Source organism: Brachyistius frenatus, unplaced genomic scaffold (genome assembly GCF_029030835.1).
Source record: "Brachyistius frenatus isolate BFR_SWC_R1_liver_20210118 unplaced genomic scaffold, ASM2903083v1 Contig_23, whole genome shotgun sequence".
Lineage (NCBI taxonomy): Eukaryota > Metazoa > Chordata > Actinopteri > Embiotocidae > Brachyistius > Brachyistius frenatus.
The window spans coordinates 4,626,048-4,653,115 of NW_027210622.1; the positions used below are offsets into that span (position 1 = coordinate 4,626,048).

Consider the following 27,068-nt stretch of genomic DNA (forward strand, 5'->3'; position numbering starts at 1 on the left):
TGGATTATCATTAGATCACACTCAAAGACAAAACTGGTTCTATTCCATATATCTACAATCAAAGGTGGGGAAAAAAGCCTTTCAGCTTCCTCTTTGCTGCGACCCTCTGTCTCCCCAATCTCCCTCCAACAACACACACTTTTGGACAGTGTCCCCTGGGAAGACATCCATGGTGTTTGCACTTACTGTGACAGAGTTGTGTAAAAGGTTTCGGAGGAAAAGAATAACAAGCACCCTCTTTGTCCAAACTGTTTTGGAAATTCTATTTTCCAATGTCAGATGACAGAGGTGCCATGTCTGACTTTTTAGTTTCCGAAGCCAACAAACCGGTTTTCATATCCACTTCATGTAATGTCACAGCTGAGAAAGGAACTGAAGATGTCACTTTTCTTTCAAAATCTCATTTTATCACAACTATTTGTGACACTTTATACATGACCTATGTATGACAGAAACTCTCTGAAAAAGTGGACCATTATCTCTGTATTGGAACAATATAATGTGCCTCCTCCCTCTTCATCACAAACAGTGTTTCAATCACAAACAGTGTTTTACACTGTGTCGCCATGCAGATCAGGCAGACACTTTTGATTTCCAAAGTGGTCTGACCGGACATCTTAAATTCTGACAGACCATAAACCAGTCTTCATTCCTCATGACGTTGTTTGGTTTGTCTGAGCGTGACCTTTTTCGACTTCAAATTTTTGACAGCCTGACGCTTGAATTTAAAAGAGTTGCCATTTATGAAGCAGAGAGGGTTGAAAGAAGAGATGCTATACTGAGTTCAATTATATGACATTCCTGGAGATTTACCCATTAACTAATTCCAGACATCTCAACCTTGCTGCATCAAGTTTGGTCGATTTGTTTTGAAATTTCACAAATAGTACAACTTTATGGAGCTTCAGACCTAACAGATTTCTGGACTACACCTTTAAGGTTGGGAAATACATTTTCGTAGATGGTATCCACTTGTACAATGACTCATTGTGGTATTGTGACTTGGGCATAAGCCTATTTCAAGAAATAATAACATGCATGTAGGCTGTAGTTTAATAAATGAGGTAATATAAAAGATATTGTTGTAAGACAAGTTTAGCTGTGAATTTTATTTCATTCTGGTGGTAATAAAAACCCAAATGATGTTTTCCAATGAAATAGGAGTCAGAACATGTGTTGCTGTTTTGTTTTGAGCCACTGCTACTGAGATTGCTCTATGAATTCTGTTCACGGCATCTGACTGATGTAAAATTCACACGACTAGATCCCAGAGACCCCTCTTCGTCCTCCTCCTCCTCCTCCTCCCCTCCGCCCGGTGATCGGCATTGATACAGCAGCGCCGGTAGGGGCGGGGCAGCACTGCAGCAGTGCGCTTCTCGAGCTGTCTCCGGTAATGTTCCATAGGATACACACGCCCCTCTACGCCCCTGCCGCGAGACAGGTGGTTGGACTGTACGCCTTCATCCTCGAGCGCTCCTCATTAGAATATTAAAATAAAAAAATAAAAATCTGTTGACAGCAGAAAAGGGTCGGTTGGTGCGAGCGCGTCCCCGATGGACTTCCAGCGTGTGACCTCCGCGATCACCGGGCGGACAGTAGGCGAGAGGGGCAACAACGCACGAGGAGAGCCCCGCCGATCTACTACCAAATGTTTCACAGCGAATTCTTTGAGATGCTGTTCACGGGAGAGGGTCTACTGACGGAGGAATGAGATGCACGAGTAAAAAGTTGCCACGATTTCAGGTGGGATTTTTCATCTGAGAGGCGGCAGGAGCATTTCTGACTATCCTCCGGTCAGGGAAGTTCCCCTGGGGGGTTTCATTATGGCTTCAGGCGCCGGTAAGGCTGCTCAGCCCCCCGGGCCGGGCTCCGCCGTGAACGGGACTGCGGCAGAGTTCCCCAACATCGAGCAAGAGCTGTACGACGACCAGATGCACAACAAGATGTGCAAGAAGATCGCTCAGCTCACCAAGGTAAGACCCGCCGGTGACACCGCGAGAGGCGCGCCGCCGGATGTCAGTGTGTCAGGCTGACTGGATGATCTGATGGCTGCTTCACTATCTGCCATCGCACTGACACATAGTCCTATTTTTTACACCAACAGATCTCACAGCAGAAATATAGGTACATGTTTATCAAAATATCATATTAATGTATGGGAGATAGAAATAAGAAATACCTCATGATGTAGGCGAGTAAAATAAAATGTCACAGTAATGGGCAGTTTAAACAACTACGTGCTTTAACAGCATTATAAATGGGCACAAATCACACCGTCTCTTGGGGTATTGATTGGGAAACTTGGATCAGGTTCGTTCGTCTTCGTGACTGACAGTAATCTGACATTAGATCACTGAGAGCTTTAGGTGCAGGCTGCAGATCTCCAGCAATCTGAGAGCCAAACAACCAATCAGCAATTAAGACGGATGTAATAGCTATCAGTTGATTTATGGATTATCTTCACCAGGCATCGATATATAATTTGACCGCTTAAAAAAATAATTGCACATCTCATCGGTCCAAAGCCCAAAATGCAGCTTCTTTGTCTGACCAACAGAGACAAAATTGCACCCGGAGCTGTCAATTAACAGATAAAAGCAGCACAATCCTCCAGAATAAGGTGAAACCAGGAAATTGCTCATATTTTTGTCATGATAAGAAATACAATAAATGAGAAGCCCTGATTGTGATTTCTTCTTGATTAGGACCAACACATTATGCTGTGCATCTTCCTCCATGTGCATGCACACTTGACAGCTGCAGCAGCAGTGGCTGTAGCTGCTGGGCTTTTCATACAGTAAGCATTGCTGTGTGGGGATTCTCCCTCTCTGTGCTGCACAATAGTGCTTACAGAGGCAGGGCATGACCCATGGCTTGTTGAAATATGACAATTACTGATGACTGTGCACTTCCCACCTCCCCTTACGGGTACACCTCTGTGTCGCCTGCAGGTTGGTAGATAGGTGTGTGTGTGTGTGTGTGTGTGTGTGTGTGTGTGTGTGTGTGTGTGTGTGTGTGTGTGTGTGTGTGTGTGTGTGTGTGTGTGTGTGTGTGTGTGTGTGTGTGTGTCCAGGAATACATGTGAGCATTGTACTACATGCTGGATTTGTGTGTTTCCGTTTGAAGGGCTTCCACTCGCACACACAGACTCACAGGCGCACACAAACAAAGATGACACAGATGAGGGGTCAGCACTTGTGTCTGTGCTTGTTAGAGGGATTTGCCAGCCCTGTCCTTCTACCTCTCCTGCCCCTTCGCTCCTCTGCTCCTCCTCAGAAGTCTCGACTTGTTTCTCTCTCTTGAAACTTTATGCACGCCATGCCAGCCCGCTTTAGCTCTGTGGTGACCTCAGTAAATAAATCTGAGAGCGCAGTTGAAATATAAGAATTATCATGTTGCATATTTGGTGTAAGCATTTCCTCTGAGCTTTGGGATGTTGGGCATGTGACACATGGTTTATTTGAGTGTTTTGAGGTGGGGTGTGGAGTGAAGAAGAAGTGGAAAATGGGTCAGCTGTGGTAACCTTATATATTTGATAACCATTATTCTGTGTGCATGAACAGGGAGGCACACGCACGCACACACGCACACACACACACACACACACACACACACACACACACACACACACACGCACACGCACATAAACTTAACACACCTCCTCACGTCGGCTCATCCCTCTCTCTTCCACTCACCCATCCTCACTTATGCTTGACTTACACAACTCCCCCTCCATACCTCCCTCCCTGTCAGGGAGAGTGGTCTGCCCTCGCTGAATGGGTGCTTCTAAAGATAAACCAGTAGCACGTCGCAGTGTGTTTACATGGCCGAACAAGCCAATGGGAAGAAAGCGAGAGCTGACCGTGTCAGGCCAGCTGTTGTGAATGTTCACATAAGCTTGTGCGTGAACAACCATGCACACACCCACATGAATACAGGGAGAAGAGTAGTCTCCTTATGTGACTCACACAGATCAACAGTAGTATATTAAAGTGTGTGCTTATGTGCACATATAAACCCACACTTCTGACCAGTAGCGCTAATTCTGTCTGCATTCCTGTACGTACCTTATCTACTCACACGTCACAGTGTTCCCTGCTTTGTAATCCAGCACACCCAGTACCCTCTTTGATATGTGTGGAGGTATGTGTGTGTGTGTGTGTGTGTGTGTGCGTGCGTGCGTGCGTGCGTGTGCGTGTGTGTGTGTGTGTGTGTGTGTGTGTGTGTGTGTGTGTGTGTGTGTGTGTGTGTGTGTGTGTGTGTGTGTGTGTGTGTAGGAGGGGGGATTGATGTTAGAGAAAGTGTGTGCATGCTTGCTTGTCTCTTTGCCTAACCTCTCCTTTGTGCACCAACCAGTCAGTCTGCATCTCACTCCTGTTTCAACTAACTCGTCTCAGCTCTCCTTTACGCTGCAGACAGAATATTAATTTCATGCTTTGCTGACTATGAAGTTATTGTCAATAAGCACAGGCACTGGCTTGTGAGGTTACATGAATAACATTATCGACTGGCAGGATCAATATGGGGTTCTCGAGTCAGGAATTATAGGAGCAAGAGGCTCTCGCCACTCTCTGACCAGGCTGCTGCGGCAAGTGTCTTCAGATTTACAACCAGAAAACTGAGTCCAAATGTGAAACTGCCTTTCATTTTGTTAGTGCACTGGAATTTGAAAATAAAGGCATCACAAATCTAATAGGCACTGTTAAGGCTTTTATGATGACATCTTGTGTTTTTTCACAACTGTAAGTGGTGAAGAAATGAGAAAATTGTCCGGTGAATATCATCATTTATATTTTCCTTAACTGTGTGCTAACCTTAAGGCAAGCCCATGGCAGCTAACTCTTGCTGCAAGTGAGGTTTAAGAGATAAAGGTCAATGTTAAAAGTTAGCGCGGCAGTAATACACATAGAGAAGAATCAGTGAAGTGACTCAATCATGTCTGTTAAATAGAAAGATCATATTTAAACTTTAGTTTGTAAGTTTAGTTATCATACTTTACACCCCAGCATCACAGCTTGTTGAAAAAAAAAATGCTATTTATTGATTAGAATTTAAATGTAATATTAGGTTATTTATTCTCTGAAATGTTGTAGTTTCCCTTTAAGTTTATCAGAGTAAAAATACACCTCTTTTAGTGATGAAGACTGGTTTCCTATGTGATTTGATCTTTAAGATAAAGCAGTGACAGCTGGGACAACTCATCTCAGTTTATATGAGCTGTGAACAGTTTAAAACCTTCGATTGTTAATTTTATCCTCTCAGATTTGGTCATTTGAATAATCTTCAGAGAAATGAAGAGGTAAAAGCATCCAACATTACCAAATGAAAATGAAAGAAAATTTTGGGGGGGAAAAAAAATTCTTAAATTTGTGGTTTTATGCATGTGTTTTTTTAATTTCCCTCTTTTAGGGTGCAGTGACTCTTCAGATTTACACCGTATAGCCAAAATGATGTCCACAGGCTTTGTGTGTTTTTGGTCTGGGAATGTTTTTCATGTTTTGGGTTTAGGTCAAATTAAGAGGAATCTTGAAGTTAAAGGTTTTTTTTGTCGTGTCCGTGTATGTTTCCAATTTTGTGACTATACTCTTGAGAAGAATCTTTAATCTTTTGAAATGACAGCATCTCTGTGTGAGAAATTATCTTCTGAGTCTGGTGTGAAATAACCTGAGTGGCCTGCACAGAGCTTTGACCTCAACACCATCCATCACCTTTGGGAGGAATTGAAATGCAGACCGCAGCCCAGGCCGCATCACCCAACATCAGCGGCTGACCTCTCTCATGCTCTTGTTGTTGAATGGGAACAGATCCCTGCAGCTAGTTTCCAACATGTTGTGGAAAGAGCGCCGGCTGTTTCAGTAGCATATCAGTGACCACTGTTTGGTTTGAGATGTTCAACAATAACAGATAGCGTGTCGATCAGGTGTCTGTGCACGTTCTCTGTCATATAGTGTGTTTCGTGGCCCCTTATGGGGGTCCTAACCCCAGAACGGGACCGACTGGTCTACAACACTAACAGGTTTTTAGAAGAACCTTTACTTGATTGTCCTCTCTTTCCTTCCCTCATGCTGTATTTCCTTCCTTCCCTCCTTGCTCTCACTTTCAAACCAGTCAAAGAGGACAGCCAAGAACAGCACTCCCCTCAGAGCCTGCCCTCATTTCAGAGTCCCCTTCATTCCTCTGCGTCATGAGTCATAGTTCGGGAGCCAAAGTTCGTGGATCATGACGTGATTGAATAGCCAGAGTGACACTGTGTACCGGTGTTTGACTGACAGGATTTGGAGAGATGTCAAATCTGACATCGATATTATCAGTCGGGTTAGAAGAAATACATGATAGATTACAGGAGACGGACAATGTTGAGGCCATGGAAGTGTGTGTGGAAGAGAAGTGTAGTGAGAGAGAGAGAGACACACACACACACACACACACACACACACACACACACACACACACACACACACACACACACACACACACACACACACACAGGGAATGTCCCGCAGAGCTGCACCAGCTGTGTGCTGCAGACAGAGAGGCGGCTGGGTAAAATATGAGCCCATGTGTCTCCTCATGCCCACATTCATGCTTGAGCACGAGCACGCGCGCGCGCGCGCGCGCGCACGCGCAAACGCACACACACACACACACACACACACACACACGCACACGCACACGCACACACACCTCTGCAAGTGGGTAAATGAGATGTCAGGGTCACTAGGAGCTGATGATGACATTGTCGGCATGAAGTAGACTGTAAAGTGAATAGTGGGGTGAAATAGGCCATATTTCATATGCTAGTCATAATCTATAGAGGGGAGTGGGAGAGACACCACACATGTTGGCAGGCATCACTGCAAAAAGATGCTCACGAGTCTTTGGTTACAGTAGAGGCACACAGTTTGTCAATGTTGCTGTTTAACCCTCTTTATTTGTGTTTTGGCTACTGTTGTGTTTCCACTTCAGAGTCAGTTTAATATTTGTTATCGTAAAGCTGGCAGCTCATAATATTGACGCAACAATGTCCATCTGTGAAGTAGTATTGGTATGGGCTGCTGTTGAGTTTTACGTCCGTCTTTTAAATGAATAAAGAATGAAAACAACCATGCAGTGAATCATCTGAATCCACGAGGATGTAAACTGTTACCAGGTGTGCTCAAAGAAAATTGAGGATTTTTTTTACTCATGTAAACTTGGTCTAGAAAGCAACATTGAAACTTAGGAGTCAAAATTGATCACCAAACAATAATATATGATTTAAAAGTCACATAAAATAAGTAGTTAATGTAGTCAAAGGGGGAAAATCCATTACTCAGTCTGCAATGAAAGCTTCCAATGTCATCTTGTACTCAACAATGACCAGCGGTTTCAGCTTTAAATTATTCTGCAGTTAAATAAATAAGGTAAAAAACTTCAATCACTCGACATTTTGGATGCAAAACCTTAAAACTACAATTTTCAGCCACTAACAAAAATTCCCTGCAATAATCCGTGAAGAAAACTGTTAATAGCCTGATCAAAAATCACAATAGCCATGCCCATCTAAGGTGTGGCAGCCTGAATCAAGAACACAACTCACAGTGATAAGCAAGAGTAATTAATAAACATCAAAACCCCATCACTGGTGATTTGTTCTTTTTTTTAGCTAAAGGTAAAGCATAATCTGTTCCTAAAGGAGAGGACAGAGTTGTTCAATCTGTTTGTCGCTGATCTTCTGCAGGTGATTTATTCTCTGAACATGAAGAATGAGGAGCAGGAGACGGCCCTGCAGACCTTGAGCCACGCCCACCACGATGAGCTGCACCGCATCCTGATGGAGACGTGCCACGAAGGGGAGGGGTCAGTGTTAAGGACACGCCTCCTTGAACTGCAGGGGTCTCTGGATGAGCAGCAGAGAGTGGGAGCACAGGTGTGTGCATGTGTCCGTCCTTTCACGTGTGTGTGGGTGCACTCTTACCCTCCCGATCACATCGTTCAAGGGCATGAGGTATCACTGTAATTTAATGTGTAAACTCCCAGTGGGAGCCACAAATCAAACCCACCCATAAACCCAACCTCCAACAGTCAACACATTTCAGATAGTCTGTTACTTCACCCGGTATGAGACTCAATGATTTATATCCTGCGCACCACAATAAAACATTAACATGAATCATAAATACCCACATGACCTTATTATGAGCTCTTTGGGAGAAAAAAAATATACATCCTTACAACTAAAGAAATAACAAATGTACACAGACTTTAAACTTTTATTTAGAGATGTTTATTCTTCCTCATCTGTCTGGTTTGTCTGTCATCCACCATGTTGTACTGTTTCGATTGTCATTTTCTGCTGCAGATTCAAAGCAGGTCCAACAACTGCCAACACTTACCAGCAAATGCATGAATTGTCCTTTAACAATGAATTCCACGGGTGTAGACAGGTGCAACAGAGTCCCAGTGCAGCGTATGTCAACCTGGAAAACACAGTAGAACAAGATGAATACGTTCATAGAAGGATGAACACATTATTAAACTTAGACGAGAATAGTGTCATTAAGCCACTGATGCCAAAACATGGTAACATTTACATGTTAAGTCCCCCTATTTAGTATCTATAAGCAACATACAAACAAGTAATAAGAAAAGTTTATTAATGTATTTGGGTTGTAACAAAGTCTGTCTGTGCATTAAGAAGCACTTAAAAATGTCCCTACAGTTACCTTAAAACTCCATTATAGTGGGTTACAAGATGTTTATTCAACATTTATATATTGCTTATTAGTAGGGAAATCTAATATAAAGTGTCACCGTAAACATAAAACAAGACTGTGGAGTCCCATCTCATGTTGTGTTTACTGGAAATATTTTTACCAGCAGATTTGTCAAAACTCATATCGACAAACCTTAACCATGGTGTTGGTAATACAGTAATACACTCAGTGTAAGAAGGTAAGAGACTTTTCTGTGAATAAAGTTAGAAATGCTTAATCTCATGGGTGGTGACCTCTGAATAAGTTAAAAAAAAAATTCCCGTAAAGAACTATGTATTTTTATTTGCTTACTATAAAGAAAATAATGGCTGTGTTAAATTGGCAAATTTTCAATTAATTAATTGGAATTTGTTGCTAGTTAAACCTGCAATGCGGAGCTTTTTTCTCTGCCCCCTGCCAGTGAGAGTAATTAAACAAACACTGTCAGGATGCGCTCACGTCATAGGCTCCACTGTTGCCTGTTAAGATGCAGATACATTTTGGATAAACTGATGTGTTTTACTATCAAAATGTTATCAATGCGGTCCAATAATATTTGACAAGTCTACAAGAGACGTAAGATTGAATTATTTCATTTTCACTCAAGTTAGCATAGGGCTAGTGAGTCGGCTCAGTTGGTGGGGGTCTCTGGTGCCCATAGAGCATGCCCAGTATGCATTCATCTGGCTGGCACAGGAGTGTCTCATCAGACAACTGATTTAAAAACTTTATACTGTGACATACAGAGAAATTATCTGGCAGTGATCGGCTAAATCAGCTCTGTGTGAACTCGTTTGGTTTGAATGTAATTGGTATTCATTTATGTGTAAAGGTGCTGCACTATAGTTCTAAACTCAGAGGATCTTGTAGATGGTGTTGAGTAGCGCAGCTGAATGTCCAAAAATGTGAAAAATTATTAGACTGCAGTTCATCATATTTGGAGAGTAAAATAATGTTCAAATAGGAATGTCTGCTTCGTTTCGAATTTATCTTATTTTTCAAGAAACATCACATTTTCTCTATAACTACAAAATGTCCTGTAAAATTATATTTTCAGTGCAACTCTGAATATTATTGCTGAACTGTGATTCCTGGTTACTTTAGTAGCAATAAAGAATCAGAATTTTGAAAAATAAATTTAGGGCTCCAAGCTGCCAGATCTCAACAGTGCAGGCTGGTAATGGTGCTTTTCCACACACTGATAGTTGTTTGAATGAGACTGCAAAGCTAATTGGCCTTCATGACCAGAGTTATGGCTTTTTTCAGATGTTTTATATACATGCTGTACCAATTGTTCACTGCAGTTCCTTTTAAATGAAATAGTACATTTGTAGTATGTAACTGCTGCCACATAACTGCAGGAACTTTGGGATGCTGTCATATTAGCAAGGAACAAATTGTCTGTATTTAGGACATATAGTCAGTGTGCAGTGAATTTATATGTAAGTGCAATGTGTAAATTCCTATGTGCCTGCAGGTGCAGGCCGACTTTGAGTGCTTCCGTATCCAGGCGGAGGAGAGGGAGCGTGAAACTGAAGCGGAGCTGAGAAAAAAGTTTGAGGAGAGGCTCCAGGCTGCAGAGGAAGAGCTCCAGGAGGCCAAGGCCCAGATCAGTGATGTCCAGGAGGAGAGCCTGAGACTGAGCAAAGAACTGGAGAAGGCTGAGGAGCAGATCCAAGAACTGGACACCAAATGTGAGGAGCTACAGAAAATCGCTGATGAGGAGAAAAGCAGGAAAAACGAGGAGAGACAAAGAGAAGATGAAGAGAAGAAGAAAGAGGAGGAGAGGAAAACAGAGCAGCGTGAGGACTTGGAGAGAGTAAAAGCCCTCTCAGTGGAGCTAAAGGCAGTGAAGGAGGAACGGGATCGAGGTGAGGAGGAGAAGAGGCAAGCTGTGAAAGAGGAGCGGGAGCAATGGGAGCAAAAGGTGAACGATCTAAATGAAGAGAAAGATCAAATGAGGAAGAAGATAGAGGCAGAATGGAGGGAGGAGCGGCAGCGGTGGGAAGAGAGGGAGGAGGAGGAGAAAAAAGGAATGCACAGCGCTCTGCGGGAAAGAGTGAAGAGGGCTGAAGCAGAGGGGGAAAGTCACCTGGAGAGGCTGGCCGAGAGCAAGAGAAACACAGTCAAACTGCAAGAGCGAATACAGGTGCACACACACACACACACACACACACACACACACACACACACACACACACACACACACACACACACACACACACACACACACACACACACACACACACACACACACACACAGACACAGACATGTGATATTCTCACTCATCCTGAAACTGGAGTCCAGTGCAGTGAACAGGGAGGTAAAAGAACAATTGAAATGTTGCAGCTTCCTGTCTCTGATGCACACAGCTAATGATTGTGTCGATGGGAAGGGAGAGAGGGAGGTGGAAGCAGGGAGAGATAGAAGGGGGGGGTTGCTTGTCTAACCACAGGCTGCCCTCCCTGAGTGCTATTCCCCCTGCCAACTATCTGCTAATGAGTAGTTTGAGCAGGATAGATTCGCTGCACCACCACCATTATCACCTCACGCATGAACATTAAGAAGTCCTACGAGAGCTGGCACAGAGCTGACATAAGCCTCCACAGCAGACCATTAAAGGCTCACAGCTGGGAAGATAGCTCCCTGACTCACCACATTTCATCCCACACTTCCTTTTCTAGTGCTATCCCTGTTTGTCTGACTTATGTTCTTTCTCTCTCTCTTCCTTCCCTGTGTCAAATTTGCTGTCGGGTTCTTTCACATCCTCATCTGTCTTTTTTTCTTGAACCCACAATACTCCCCTGCATCGCCTCCTTGGTTGCCCTGTACGCCAAACTCCCCCCTGGCCGTATTGTGACTCGTTCTAAGGACTTGGAGGAGGAGCTGGAGCTGGATCGGAGGTGTGTGTCGGAGGCTGAGGGCGTGGCTAAACGAGCAGAGGAGGAGCTAGCGGTCGCCAAGGAGAGGCTGCTGCTGCAGGAGGACGAGCTGCAGAGCAGAGCAGGTAGTCTGCCTCTCATGGTCTGTGTCTGCCTGTCCACCTGTCTTCTTACCTGCCTGCTGGAGGAAGCTCACAAAAAAAAAGTGAACTCAGCTGAGCTCAGTGCATTTCCATTATTCAGCAGACTCAGCATTTGCCTCACACTATTATAATATATACAGAAGATGCAACAAACCCACATTATTCATGCTCCACAAAGGCAAACAGTTTCATCAAAGTGTCATCATACCCAGTCAGCAGAAAAGCCCTGAGTTTTATTTATTCCATACGAAAGAATTTTGTTTTCGGCCCACCCCCTTATTCAGTCTGATGGAAGCCCATTCTGCCTCTGTTATACATAATAAGTCAGCGTGCTTGTATGTATGTGTGCACTTGTGTTCAACCTGGTGTTTTCTTTGTGTGTGTGTGTGTGTGTGTGTGTGTGTGTGTGTGTGTGTGTGTGTGTGTGTGTGTGTGTGTGTGTGTGTGTGTGTGTGTGTGTGTGTGTGTGTGTGTGTGTGTGTGTGTGTGTGTGTGTGTAGAGGAGCTGCTGAATCGTGGAGGCTGCGATGTGTGTGTGTGTGCTGAAATGGAGGAGCTGAGGAGCCAGGTGAGTCGTCTGCAGAGCAGGAACCGAGAGCTGGAGCTACAGAGCAGCGGCCGAAACAGTGACCACGCCCGGCAGATACGCCAGGTAACACTCACAAGATGAAAGAAAGCCGTGTGGACGTAGATATAGATATGGTTCCAAGGTGCTGAATAAATATGTTGTGTGCGTGTTTGCAGCATGCTGAAGCCCTGTCCAGTTTGCGCTCAGAGATGGTGAGAGCCCAAACAGAGGAGCTGCGTCGCATCCAGAAGCATGCAGACGATGAACGGGACAAACTGCAGAAGGAGCTAGACAAAGAAAGAGAAAGCTTGCAGAGGGAAAGGGAGCAAGAAAAGGTTCAGTTGGAGAAAGACAGAAACAGACTGCGCAGAGAAAGAGACGAGGAAAAGGATGCGCTGCGCAAAGAAGGGGAAGAGGTCAAAGAACGTCTGAAGAGAGAAAAAGATGAAGAGGTGGACCGGCTACGCAAAGAACTGGAAGTGGAGAGGGTTCGCGTTCGTTCCCATTTGGACAAAAGCTTTGAACAGGTCGAGGCAGAGAGGGCCAATGTGCAGCAGAAGCTGGAGGAGGAGAAGAAGAGATTGGTGGAGAAGGCCGAGGAGGACAGGAAGCGGTTGAAGGAGCAGGTGCGGAAGGCGATAGAGGAGGTGATGAGGAGACATGCCGCTGAACTGAACAGCGTCCAAGAAGCTCTGAGCTCAGAGAAGAAGACCAACCAAGAGGTCAGAATCTGTCTGCACACCACAGTGAGGGAAGAGTTAATCCAGACAAGGCCAGAGATGTACAAGCAATACACATATGAACAGTAGGGGCAGTGTGTGGATGTGACAGGGTCAGTAGGCAGTGACATTAATATCTGAAAGTAAGGAAGAAAAGTTAATAGACAAAGTCCACAATTAAGTGCATCTCTATGATGTGTTGCTACTGCACAATTCAAAATATGAAGATTTCTTCTGTGTGAGATCAGTAAACTTTTAGAAGATGACCTGCAAATGAAATATTGGAAAAACATAGAAGGGACGATGCAGATGGTCTGTTTTGTCCTCAAGTCATCAGACACCTGGGCTGGTTAAGCAATTTTATCAATGACCAGTCCACTGAGACCAATTTTCCACAAATACAAATACGGTAATGTTGCCATGTTAATTGTTTACATCATGAAAATCCAGATGTTCTAGTTATATCCTTCGTTCTCTGGTTTGCCCTCCTGTGGAATCCTCCAGTAACACACAGTACACATACAGTACATTGGCAAGTGTGTAAGCAATTACATTTTTGACGCAGCCAACACAAAAACATGGTTAAAAAGCAAGTATATCTCCGGCGTAGCTTGTAAGCACTGCTAGAAATATTTACTTTGAGGCACACTACCAGGCCTACATATGCAGCCTCATCATAACAGGAGGCATCAGTTAAAGGTGGAGAATAGGAGATGTGTTTACATCAATGACCTGTCTCCTGTAAAATCTGCATTTACAATTGTTTAGTGATCCAGGATGTTCGACTACTATATTTGTTATATCATCCTGTATATCCTTTATTAGCATTGGTGATATTACACTGAAACCCACAGAGCTATGTTCAGATGGTGAAGTAAGATGACAGGCTTTGTAGAAAAAGAGAACACCTTCTCCAAAATGTGCATTTTTTTCAGAACTTTAAAAATAGCCTGATGTTCAGCTGTTGAAGCCGAATAATACGGGCTTAATTATTTTGGTTTCAGTCAGACTTTGAATGTAATTATTTTCGATACGGGAACAAAACTGCTCAGAGTAATGACATTTCCTTTCATCCTGTCACACAGCAGAGGCAGTAAAACATCTCCTGCTGAGTCAGTGTGATGCACAAAATGTGTGCTCCTGTAAAATCCTCCAGACACAGCCTTAATCATTCACAGTAGTCAGCATTTTCCAGCCAAGTTTGATCCACAAACCTGATTAATAGACAAATTACCAACATATTAATAGAGCTGGACTCTCTTTTACACATTTTGGGCCTAACCTCCGTCTAATTTAGCGGTTTTAAACATTTTAGGCTTGAGAAACTGTGAAACAAAGTAATAGTTTTACTTTACAGCAGATACTGTCTTCTTCCAAAATACAACCCTACAGGTCATGTGTGAGCAGCTTTTTACAACCCACTGCTACATTTTAAAGTTAGGCAGCCTCGAGCAGTCTTATAAATATCAACAATCTGGTGTCCCAGAGAAGTGAGTTCAGGTGAAATCTATATAAAGTTTTTCCTTGTTCGGAGGTGGTGGTTGGCTGGATGGTTTCATACAACAGCGGACTGAGTGCAGGAGACTGCTGTTCAGTTCCCGATTCTAGCCACAAATTGGAATGTTTTATTTTTTTAAATTTGCCTTTACTGTTGACATGACAACAAGGGATGCATAATTTTAAGACGGTAGTAACTTTCACAGACAACATGGTTCAAGTCATCATTTTAACCCAAACCATTATCTTTACCTAACCAAGTATTTTTTATGCCCGAACCTAACCAGCGGCGCTAATTTAGGAAACATTCCTCTGAGTCGTATCTGAGAGGAAGAACAACCCACCTACTCGGTCATGTGGGTTGGAGGACTTTCTGTAACAGCAACTGTATATATCTAAGGGCCATATTTCCCCTCATTTCATTTGAATGTTCTCAAAGACCTGAGGTGGTGGAATAAAAGAGGAATTTGTAAGAAAAAAAAAAAAAAAGCAAAGATTAGGCAAATGTGTAAGAAAAAAAAAAAAATCACTTGCTCTGATCTTCTTAATTCTGTTGCGACCCCCCGGGGTGGAGGTCCTCAACCCCAGATTGGACTAAAAGAGCATGATTAATTGGTATTTTTTAGCTGTCAGTATAACTGTAGAACTTGAGAGTGATTTTATCACATAATTGGCTAGCCTTTGAGCCTTTTTATTGCGTGAGCGTCGTTATTACTAATTATTAATTAGGCTTAGTAATACGAAGATGTATGTATGGTTGTGTTAAGAGCTAGAAAGAAGAGAAATTACTGATGTAATATTAGTTTTGATGAGGATGAATATTCTTTGAAGGTTTGTGTGCGTTTGGAGGAGGAGAGGAGAGCTGGTGAGGAACTACGCAGCAGCCTTGAGAAGGAAAGAGACGAGATGAGGACAAAACTGAAAGATGCCACCGCTGAGGTCAGAAGTCAGATTACACTCACTGAACATGTATTGTTACCAGATAAAATATCAGATGAAAGTAATTCTAATATCTGTAATATGTGCTCTTAGATTTGTAGGCTGGAGTCGGTGATCCATCACAAAGACAAGAAAGAAAAGGTGGCCCCTGAAGCTGCACTGTCATGTGGACCGCAGAGCTCTCGTCTGGAGGAAGAGCTTCATCAGGCTCGGACTCGACTGGCTCGGACTCAGGAGGAGGTAGAGAGGCAGCGGGACAGACAGCAGAGAGAGATAGTGTCCCTGAGAGCTGACAAGCATCGGCTGGAGGAGAAAGTCCTGGAACAGAGCCGACTGAACACAGAGAGGAGTCTTCTCGAGCAGAGCCAGCGGCAAACAGAGGACCGGATCAGGTAGCGGCATAAACACGGACCTGCCAGACCTGCTTAGGCTTACGTTACAAAGTCTTGACTCTGCTTGTAATCCCCCACTGCCCATCACTTAAATTATCACTGGAGAAGATCAAAGTGAGCGAGCAAATCATTCAAATTGTGGCTCACAGCCACATCCATAGCATCTTCTCCTCAATCAGTGCAGTTTAATTTGAATGAGTTTAATTGACATGAAATGTGTTCACCAGAACAAAAACATGCCAAAGAATGTGAGCCATTAAATGGTGTCAGTGCATTAATGAATATTAAATCAATACCACAGTTCAAATAAACACAAGCCATTTCCAGTGACTAATGAGTCTATCCTGTCTCAGACTGATTCTACATATTTACCAGCTTATTGTTCATTGATCTGTCTATGCACACACTGAAAACAGATAATTAACTGCATTTTAAATGTGTTTAATTAGTTTAAATTTCCAGTTTAGATGTCACTTCCTTCTCCTACAAATGATATGTCAAGAGACAACATTAATGCATTTTGCAAATATTTGCAAACACACATCTAAAACCTGTTAGCTGAAAGAATACAGGTTTCTGCCCACAACTGATTTTGTGTGTTATGTCCTTTATGGTATCAAGTTATTAAGTAAAGTGAGAAATAATCACGTTAGCACCATGCATGGTAAACTTGCGTGCCTCACTCCTTGTTCTGATGCATGCCTGCAGGGCAGAGTGTGAGGATCGTCTCAGAGCAGAGTTCAGGATAGAGATGAACGCTGCTGTTGCTGAGAGCGAACAGAGATGGCAGAGCCGGGAGCAGGAGCTGGAGACCCAGATATCTGAGCTGCAGGGTCAACTGACCGAGCTGCAGTCACAGGTGAGACAACTTCACAAACTCAGTTATAACAACCCATTTATGATGTTCAGTCTCAATGTTTACAGCCGTATGGATTTACGCCATTTTGTTTTCTCGTCAATGTTCATATTCTACTTGAATAGCTGTAAAAATCAGACACATGGGGAGGAAGGTCTTGAACCAGACTTATCCATAGACTGTACTGTACTGTAGTCTCGGGGTCTGGAAAATGAAGCCAAGCGGAAGTGCTTTAAAGTGCAATACAACTGAGGGCCTCTAGGGGCAAGCTCCAAAAAACCTCCAGATCTAATAGACTCCCATTCAAAAAGTGTCAACTTCTCTCATGAAATACAAAGTCATCACATTTTTCCACGAGTGATTATGGTGTCATTATCTAAATTCATTCTTTCTGATCAGTATTCTGGTGGTCTTTCTGAAAATAGTTCCATCATTAAATAGATATTAGGCTTCAAAAAGAGGTATGTTTGGGGGCGTACCTGGTTTGATGGACTTGCTTGAGGTGCAGTCAGGTTGCCGGTGTAGGTGGGAGGGTAAAGTGCCCATGGATTGTTCTCAGTTAGATCCATTCCTCGCTCCTCCCCATCTCGTCCAAATATCGTCACTTCTGACGACGGCTCAAACTGCTGTATGGGCATTATTTGTGTTCTGAATATGAGAAAATGTTAAAATATACGAACTATAATTGATGTTGAAATTACGTCATCAAATCTTTAGTTTTGACCCACCAACAGCCCAACACCTAAAGACATTCAGTTTTCCATCATATATGATGGAGAAAGGCGGCAAATCCTTACATAGAAGATGCTTGAAGAAACAGATTTTTTTTTTCTTTTTTCGTAAAAAGTGCGTTAAAGAATTAAATGATCAGTAAAAATTTTGTTGATCATTTTTAAAAAATATATTGTTGGTAAAAGATTATTCTCACATGCTTTCAAATGACTTTTAGTGTCAAATTTCATTTAGGATATTAGGCCATATCAAACTGTCAGACTTGACAGGAGAGTCCACGAGTCGTGTAAAGTAAAATCAGTTGTATAATGTTTCTGGAGGAGCTTTGTCGAGTCTCAGAAAATGACACTGATGATGTCTCCAGGGTGTCTCAGCTTGGGCCTGGAGTTTACTGTATTATAGGAAGCCTGCATTTCAAATTGGGATGCAGAGCTTGAAAGATGTTGATGTTTACAAGGCAGGATGAGTCTGATAAGTCTGACAGTATGAAGCTGTTTCTAACTGTAGGACAAAACGTCTTCGGAGTCATATCAAAAACTGAAAGTCAGGATATTTCAGCCTAACAATACCAATTCAGTCCAACTCACGGAAGTGCAATACTAAATCACGAGTACTCTTTTAATTAGTTCCATAAGCCTGTATTGAGTCTTGGTTTTATTTATTTATTTTAAGAGAGCTATTTGAGTCTGCAAATTCTTAAACAAAAGCAACATCTTCATTCAATTCTCGCTGCAAATTTATCATCTCAGGATTACTTTTACAGCACACAGAGCCTCTAAAATCATTTTCTCACCATTTCTCACCAATGCAGGCGGAGAAAAAGATGGCGGGCCAGGGAGATGATTGCCACGGCAACCCCGAAATTGACAGGTTGAGGAAGGAGGTCCAAGACACCAAGGAGATAAACAAGAAATTGAGGGAGCTGCTGCAGGTACACACACACACACACACACACACACACACACATTAAAAAAAAAAAAATCATACGCACACTCTTTCATAGATTTTCTCTGTGATGAATAATTTAGCAGCCTTGATGAAAGCGTTGCAGGAAAGAGGCAACATAATGCTATTCTATGAGTGCGTGTATTTACTGTAGTGCAAAGATATGATTTTATGAAATGTCGTAAAAAAAAACAAAAAAAATAAATGTGTATTAATGTGTCGAAGGAGCCCCAAACGCAGTCTTTAGCTGAGGAGAAGCAAAGTCATGCCATGGCGCTGCAGGCGTTAGAGAGACAGGCAAAAGAAGATCTGCTGTCTGAGAGGAACAGACTTCAGACAATGCACCACCTGGAGCTTGGTAACACACATATGCACACACACGTGTAAACACACATGAGCATTAGCATAAGCACATGCAGGCGGTAGCACAGTCTTTTACACATACACAGCTGCATGAACAAAACGAACAAGTGTACGCACACGCACACACACACACACACACACACACACACACACACACACACACACACACACACACGCACACACACAGAGCGATATACACATTGAGATTATAAATTCAACAGTGAAGTTGCTATTGCCATGGATACACTTCACCATGGCAACAGCAGAAGGGTACCTGTAACAGTGGGCCAAATTGATTTTGTTTTCTGTATGTGGTTGTGTGTGTGCGCGTGTGCTTGTGGTATCAGATAAGCAGCGTGCAGAGTTGACCCAGCAGCACACGGAGTGGAGCAGACAGATGACCCAGAGACACATGCAGCAGATAGAAGACCTACAGGCTCAACTGCAGGCACACACACAGATGATGGCTCTGCAACAGGTGACACACAGACAGACGGACGGACGGACGCACGCACGCACGCATGCACACTACCCTCAACGACCACTGTGCTGAATATTTGCCCTGCTATGTGCACTGACAGACGTACGTGTTCACACATAAACACACACCTCTCAGTTTCTTTGTCTGCGAGTTTTAGCCTATAAATCACTACCAGCATGTAATCTGTCTCTGTGCAAACACTCAAGCAAATCACAGCAATTTTATCGCAGATATCATTATCCTCCGCGTGAATAAAATCCTCCATGCCTGTGAGATTAAGTCAGCACAGCATGTTAATGTATGTAGCAGAACTAACCATTATAAAAACTGCATTCTGAACCTAACCTTGATGCGGACTTTGACAGCGTGTATGTACTGTATATCACTCTGCTTTTGTGTGTGTGAAGGACCTGAAGCAGCAGAATCAGTATCAGGTGTTTGAGCGACAGCTGGATGAGAGTCGCTGTGCCATGATGGAGCTGAAGAGAGAAAATGCAACACTGAAGAAGCAATTAAAGGAACGGTAGGGACAGTAAAGCTGTTATTTCAACAGTAATGACACCTTTTCAGGGCGGCAACTTTTTGTATGTCAGAAAATAGTGAAAAATGCCAACACCGTTTCCCAGACTTCAAGGGGAAAGATATTCACTGTGCTGTCTGGTGCTGTCATATTAGACAAAGAGAAGCAGCAAATCCTAATATTAGAGAGGATGAAAGCTCTGAATGTTTGTTATTTTGGTTGAAAAAGATGATTAATGGACTATGAAAACTAATTTCACTTAATTTATTGTCAACCGACAAATTATTTTAAAGGTGTGATGTGTTAAATTTCCCTGTCTTGTAATACCACTTTAAAAGTCTGCCCTCAAGGTTTTGGCAGTTTGGTCTAATTTAGTGGATTCTTGCCCTGAAATGAGTAAACAGTTGCCTTTTAAAAAAAAAACATTTTACAACTAATGATTATAAAGTTAGATTGTATGAATTCAGTAATGGACTGACAAAACAAAATGTTGAGTGGTTCAGACAATAGTTCACATTTTGAATCTCCAATTTTAGCATAACAATAATATCCCAAATCCACACACTGATTACTGTTTGCAATTTATAACACATATTTTATTATATTAAATGCCCATTATTTCTACCCTTCTCTTGTACATATTGCTTCTTCCCAGGTCAGTGCAGAACAATCCTGAAGCTAAAGAGAAAGAAGAGGATAGCACAGAGAAAAGGAAGAATAGAGACGCCCAGCTGGAGGAAGAAGCACAACGTCTGAAGGAGGAAGTGGAGAAACTGAGGGTGGAGATGGAGAAACTGGAGGAGTCACAGAAACACTGGGAGGACAAGAAAGAGGAGGACATAAAAGAAGAGGAGGTGGATGAGGAGAAGAAGAAGGAGCGTGAGGAGGAGAAGAGGAGAGAGGAGGTGGAGGAGATCAGGAGGGAGCACAAGAGGGAGATGCAGACTTTGGTCTCCGAGTACAGCAGCGCCCAAACGCACCTGCAGGCTCGAATAGTGGCGTTGGAGAACGAGTGAGTAGAGGATAGACACGAGGAAGTACAGCAAACAGAGAGAGTTTGACATGAAAACACTCTGAATGAACATCAGTGCAGGTATGTGAGAAAAGATGTGTGTTTCTGTATATGATTTAACTGCAGACTGCGGGAGCGGGAGGAACGCTGCAGGAGGAGGGAGCCTCAATGTGATGATCTGCAGTTGGGGAGACTCCAGGAGAGACTGACGGAGAGAGACCAGCTCATTAAACAATTAGTGGTGAGAACAATCACACACACACCTCTAAATATTAGTTGTTCCCTCCATATTCCCTCATAGAGGTTGAACTCATTTAAAGCACAGCTGCTTCTGGTGTGTGTGTGTGTGTGTGTGTGTGTGTGTGTGTGTGTGTGTGTGTGTGTGTGTGTGTGTGTGTGTGTGTGTGTGTGTGTGTGTGTGTGTGTGTGTGTGTGTGTGTGTGTGTGTGTGTGTGTGTGTGTGTGAGAGTATATATCCATCTATCTATTTTTCTTGGATTTGTTGACAGTAAAAAAAAAAAAAAGAAAGAAAAAAGTATTATATAGTTGACTTTATTTATTTTTTTTTTTTACCAAATCCAAGAAAAATAGATAGATGGATAGATCGGACTAAATTAATTTGTGTAGTCAAAGTTTGATAAGGTTTATAATCTATCTTTTATTTATGCCATATGGCTCCATTGTAATCCAAAAACTATTAAGGAGCCACATTGTTGCACTGTATAATGCGTTCGTTCATTATAATAAACGGGGGCACTGTGGTTTACACTGATTCAGTCGCATATACACTGTCCTGCTGCTGAAAACCCTCATTAGAGCAGCAAATAGGTATAAAGACGTGACTAAAAATAGTCCCCAACATTTACATACTTTACCCCTGTTTGAATAATGTTTGATAAAAACTACAGTGCCGAGCTGTTTTCGGAAGTTATTAAGCCTTTTTTTTTTTTTTTTTTTTTTAATAAAACAATATTTTTGTGCCCATAAAACAGAGAGATGGCATTAGGCATGGTTAGTTTTGGGCTTTTTATTGGATTTGTTGACAATATGAAAACCAGAATATCACCAGCCTTATCGTTGAAGTCCTCCACTGTCACTGTACAGTACTGTAATGTGCAAAAGCAGCTAATAAAAACCTGTTTGTGCAATGTAGTGTACTCCCAAGGCAACAACTATTCCTCTCGTTAGGTCATGTAAGAAATGCGACAGTACATGTTTCTTTCCTAAACTTTGTCTCTGGTAATACTGTTAATGAAGTTTAAAAATGTAAGGTTTTGTTTAAAGATTTCTTGTGAGATCACCTTGAAGAACCCCTGGGGGTGAAGGATGTCCTCATTGTTAGGATGACTACCATCCAACTGTAATACCTATGGTTTGATCCATTTCAGGGGATTTTGTTGCTGACCCTCTCTACCCTCCATGTTTCCTGTCTGTATCTTAAATGTCACTACATCCAGTGAAGGGGAAAAAAAAAAGTAATTTCGTTTGTCCAGTTAAGAACAAGTACAGACCTGATAAACTAAGCTTCTCTGACTCTAAAAAGTAAAACCTGCTCCACAAGCTAACCTGGTGCAAAACATAATTTCAGTAATTCTTGGAGCCAGTTAAAAGTTTTGTGACCCAGAGTTGGAAAACTGCCTGTAATTTTCACAAAATATAATTAATTCAACTAGTCAGGCTGAATCTAATTGGAACACAGTCTCCATTAATCATCAGTTTTCATACATGCGTAGGAGAAAATTATATATTTTTTTAAGTGTCCTCTGACATGGTGCTGGGTGTGCCATCTGTGAGGCATGAGGCAGCTTAGCAAACATGTACACCCTCCAGATACAACACAACAACAACACTGGTTGTGAATGAGGCCAATGAAAGTCCTTCCTCGTCCTCCTTCCCTCCAGGAAGAGAGGCATCAGCTGCAGCTCCACCCTCCTGTTGCCGGGGACAACAGCACCCTCAGGCTCCGTGACAGCAAGTCCCGCCCCGGGAGCATCACGCCAACCATGAGGGTGAGTTTGTCTGTTCGGCTCATGCACATAATGCACTCATCAAAAGGAGGCTCCTTCCAGCCAGAAGGCCTCACTGGGCCGAAGCCAGCGTCTGTCTCTGCAGCGCGAGGCAGTGAAATGCACAAGCTCGCCCACTCGACAGATCACCAGTCTGTCATAACGACGCGCCCCCTCGCTGTAATGACTCCATTATGCTGCTTTTATTTACGTTACATTTGGCCAGCAAAGATACAGACTTGTGGCTGAATTATTTTTCTTTAAGAATGAGGTGTGTAGCCAGTAAAAACTGATGGTTCCTGCAGAAAAAAAAAAAAGTTTAATAACACATACTTTTTTTTCACTTTGACATAATATCAGTCTAAAACTTAATTTGAAATGTGTTGTGAGATAATGCTTCCCATGCAAAATATATGTAATTTGCAGATATGTTACACTGCAAAAGTTGTACTTTAAGTAACTTAACATTACTTATGTAAAATGACTTATTTCAACCCAAACCTTGATTCGTCCTAAACCTCACTACGTGTTTTTTAGTGTCCAAACTAAAGGCACCTTGTCGAGGCTAAACGCGACAGACACAGTATCCTCTAGTGGACTGACATGCTTATTACACACTTTGACATGATACTGGGTTGGAACAACGGACTCACTTTGTTCTGCAGCATAAAGTGTGTGGTTAAATAAAATATTCTTACCTGCATGTGAATTTGTTCTTCTCTCAGAGGAAGCGTGTGGAGTCGCCTCCTCGCGTCACCAGCATCCCCAGCGCCGGCTCCTACGACAGGAGCATCCTCCTACCCCAGTCCTCCTCCTCGTCTTCCTCCTCCTCCTCCGTCCATCAGCACTCCTCCTCAACCCTTCCCCACCAGTCCACCTCCCACCCTCAGACCTCCCCCCACTACTCCACCTCCTCTCTTCCGCACAAGCACACCTCCCTCTCCCTCAGCCAAAATTCCTCCCCCTCCCTCCCTCGCTCCACCAGATCCCGGACCTCCTGCATCCCTCCCACCCCAGCGCCCACCGCTCCTCTCCCTGTCTGCCCCTCACCTCAGACGGGCATCAGATACGTGTCCCCCTCCTGCCAGGACCCACATGCACACCTGCAGGCCCAATCAATCAGGTATGAGTGTTTTATTGTTTAGGCAGGAATGTTACAAATCTAAAAAAAAAAAAGAGGGGAACATTTTCACTTGGCTGATGTTTCTGCAAACTGCCTTCTCCATGATAAGATGCCAAAATCCTCTTAAACCAAAATAGATGTCCTCATAATTAAGGAAACGACAAGCAAAAAACGGAAAATTACAGGACAAACGTTAAGACGGAAAACATGTCTCTTACTTTAAAATGAAAGATCAAATAAGAAAAGTAAATCAATTCTAAATATCTTTGAAGTCACTGTGTGATAAACACTTTTATTGTATTGTAAAGGCAAAAATTAAAATTAAAAAAAAAAAAAATTTATATATAGAAATATAAGAAAACAATTTTTCAATACCATGAATTATTTTTCACACAGTAACTTCATATTTGGAGCATATTACATTTTTTAAAATATATATAACGGGTTTTTTTTCTCAACAAGTTAAATTTTAGACTTGTAAATGCATGATGAGAAAGCCAGCCGGGGCAAAATGACAATAATTCCCAGCGATAACATGAATTAAACTCTTAACTGACATAAACTGGATGTATGGATTAAAGTGGACATGATTAGTCTTTTTAAGCTCATTTAAGTCTGCGCTTCTGTAAGCGGCAGCACTGACCGAGTTAATAACAGCTCGAAGTCAGATTCTGAATTTTTCATGATTAAATTTTGTGCACTTAGCAGATAAGAATTTTTAATATTCGACATTTGTAAAGGATATTGAAGATTTTTTTTAATACCATCTGAGGTATTTTCCCTTTGCACTGTTTAACACAGAATTGAAATATAATTTTTTTCAGATGCAGATTTCTATTTTTTTGGTTTCTTTGAATGCAACCTAAATGTCTGTTTTCTATTTTGACTCATGTCTTGGATTTTTCTGGTTTGTGCCAATTCATTATTATTATTATTATTATTATCAAATTCTTTATATAAACAGGTAGTCTCTTTGAGATTGGGATCTCTCCTTCAAGAGAGACTTGTGTACATTAATTCATTTTCACATTTATGAAAAGCATGTGCTTTTAAAATGTCCCAGTAAAATAAGAGAATGAAACTTCATAATTTTCGGAGTTCATTTAATTTGTATGCAGCGCAGTATTTGCACTCAGTGTGAACAAGAGGTGCCGCTCATGTTAAAATGTCCTGTGACTCGACATTGTAAGCACAGTATTTAGATGTAACCAGAGAGCAGAGGTAACTGGGCAGTTTTTGCAGTAGAGCCTTATAAATAAACAACAGACAATGCTGCTTCCATCTGTTTGTTCAGGAGGACCAGCTCATCCTTTTCATACAAGATAGTGAGCGAGAAAAGAATCCCGTTATGTACTGTAACACACAGAATCAGGAGGCTTTAAGGAAGAAGCATGCATGCATATATACAATATACGATACCAGCATAATAAATCATTTCTTGATGATGTATGCATGTTTTTGGTTTCAGGCCTTTCCTTGAATTTGCATCAGAAGATAGTTAGTGTCCTGTAAATGCCAGCCGACTACGGTTGTACCGAGAAAAGCAGTTTGCAGAAATATCAGTCTTTATTGAAATAAATGCATCCGAGTCAAGCTTTCCTGTCCTCCTTTTCTGCCAACACCTCACTGGGTTTCCCCTCAATTTTTACCAGCCCTAAAAATCTCTGATATATGTGTCATAGTGAAATCAGTTGTAAATAAATAAGTGTGTGCTTCTTGTGTTGCAGGGGCCCGTACCTGGAACCGAGAGGGACAGAAGGGCTGAAGCAGGAGTGGTTCACCAAATACTTCTCCTTCTGAGCACAAACACACATAAGAACACACACAGCAGCTGCAAGTACATGTCATATACAGTCCATTGCTTCTTATACATATCGGTTTGCTTCCCACAGACACACATAAAACCTTTAAAACACAAACACAAACAAACAGACATATGGGCTCATCACCAGCAAGGCCATCTCAAACATTGCCTCAAAGCTCAACCAAAAAGTGCTTCTCAAAAACATGCCTGACCTCTTCTCAGAACATAAGGCCTGTCGGATCTTGTTTGTATAGTTTGAAATGTCTCCATATGTTGTTTTTTTAAAAGGCAGTCTTCCTTTTTCAATGCAACTCTTGATCTAATCTCATCACACGATAATTCCAGGCAAAGTACACTTCCTAAAGTCAACAGTCTCCTCGAGTATGGAAGCATTCAACATATTCAATCAAGATCCACATCAAAATGGACACACACGACTCACCATACCAAAATGAAGCTTGTTTCAATGCAAAAATGTATAATAATCTTAATGAAGAAATTGAATAAAATATTTTGTTTTTTTTAAGAGCTTCTTTGTATACTGGCATATGTATATGGCAAAGAAACACACACCCTGAGACTTTTGCGTTGGTGTACCGAGATTTCAGGAAAACTGGAGGATAGTAGCCTTAAGTGGAGACTGTGATGGAACAACAGACACACAAAAAATCACATTAACTACCAAGACACTGACAGACAAAAAGACCAAAGAGAATATTCACTCTTTGGAGTCCAGTAGAGCTGTGGATCTGCTGTTTTCTCAGGCTGCTCAGCTCCCAGCTAGAAAAACACACACACACACACACGAAATGGAAACACACCAGACACCGTGGTTCTCGTGTCCCAGCACAAGGCGTGGCGTCATCGACAGTGTTTGATTTACCTCACATAGAGAACCTCTCCAAAGGTCTTCTGTGGTTTATTTTCACACGAGCTTAATGGGGCTTTCCCATGTTAGTGAGGTTACAATTCACAAAACTCTTCATCATATCACATAAATGATTGCATAAGTACCCAGTGGGTCTAGTTGTGGCTAATTCCATGCAAATCAAACCGTTTCATGTCATTGCTGCAAAAATCCTATAAAAATACAAAATTTCCATCATATCCTAACAGATGCTGAGAGCTTTAAATTCCAGTAATGATATCTTGACCTATGATCATATTATTGTTATCGGCCAACATCTGTTATTTGTTAAATCTGACAGTTGATTTATATTGTCTCAGTTCAGTAAAGATAAACATTACTGTCTGAAGCAGGGAAACTAAAATGTTTCACGTCCTCTTGTAACATAGCAACACATTCAGAACTATTATTTGGTGGATTTTTAATCTACATTTCGAAAAGTT

General features: G+C 42.2%; 1 protein-coding gene across 2 annotated transcripts; it reads left to right on the top strand.

Annotated features, from left to right (window-relative positions):
• Positions 1–1,401: 1,401 nt before the first annotated feature.
• Positions 1,402–26,246, top strand: fam184b (family with sequence similarity 184 member B). Of its 2 annotated transcripts, XM_069697527.1 has the most exons (18): positions 1,403–1,973; positions 7,721–7,909; positions 10,213–10,884; positions 11,608–11,743; positions 12,262–12,413; positions 12,506–13,051; positions 15,377–15,484; positions 15,578–15,876; positions 16,585–16,735; positions 18,276–18,395; positions 18,635–18,767; positions 19,120–19,250; positions 19,661–19,776; positions 20,429–20,785; positions 20,912–21,026; positions 22,687–22,794; positions 23,517–23,914; positions 25,642–26,246. In XM_069697527.1, the coding sequence occupies exons 1-18, from the start codon at positions 1,824–1,826 to the stop codon at positions 25,712–25,714; spliced, it is 3,954 nt and encodes a 1,317-aa protein (XP_069553628.1). In that variant the 5' UTR covers positions 1,403–1,823; the 3' UTR covers positions 25,715–26,246. The 2 variants fall into 2 exon arrangements, with proteins under 2 accessions (XP_069553629.1, XP_069553628.1); XM_069697528.1 differs by lacking the exons at positions 22,687–22,794; positions 23,517–23,914; positions 25,642–26,246 and having other exon boundaries at positions 1,402–1,973; positions 20,899–21,005.
• Positions 26,247–27,068: the final 822 nt, after the last annotated feature.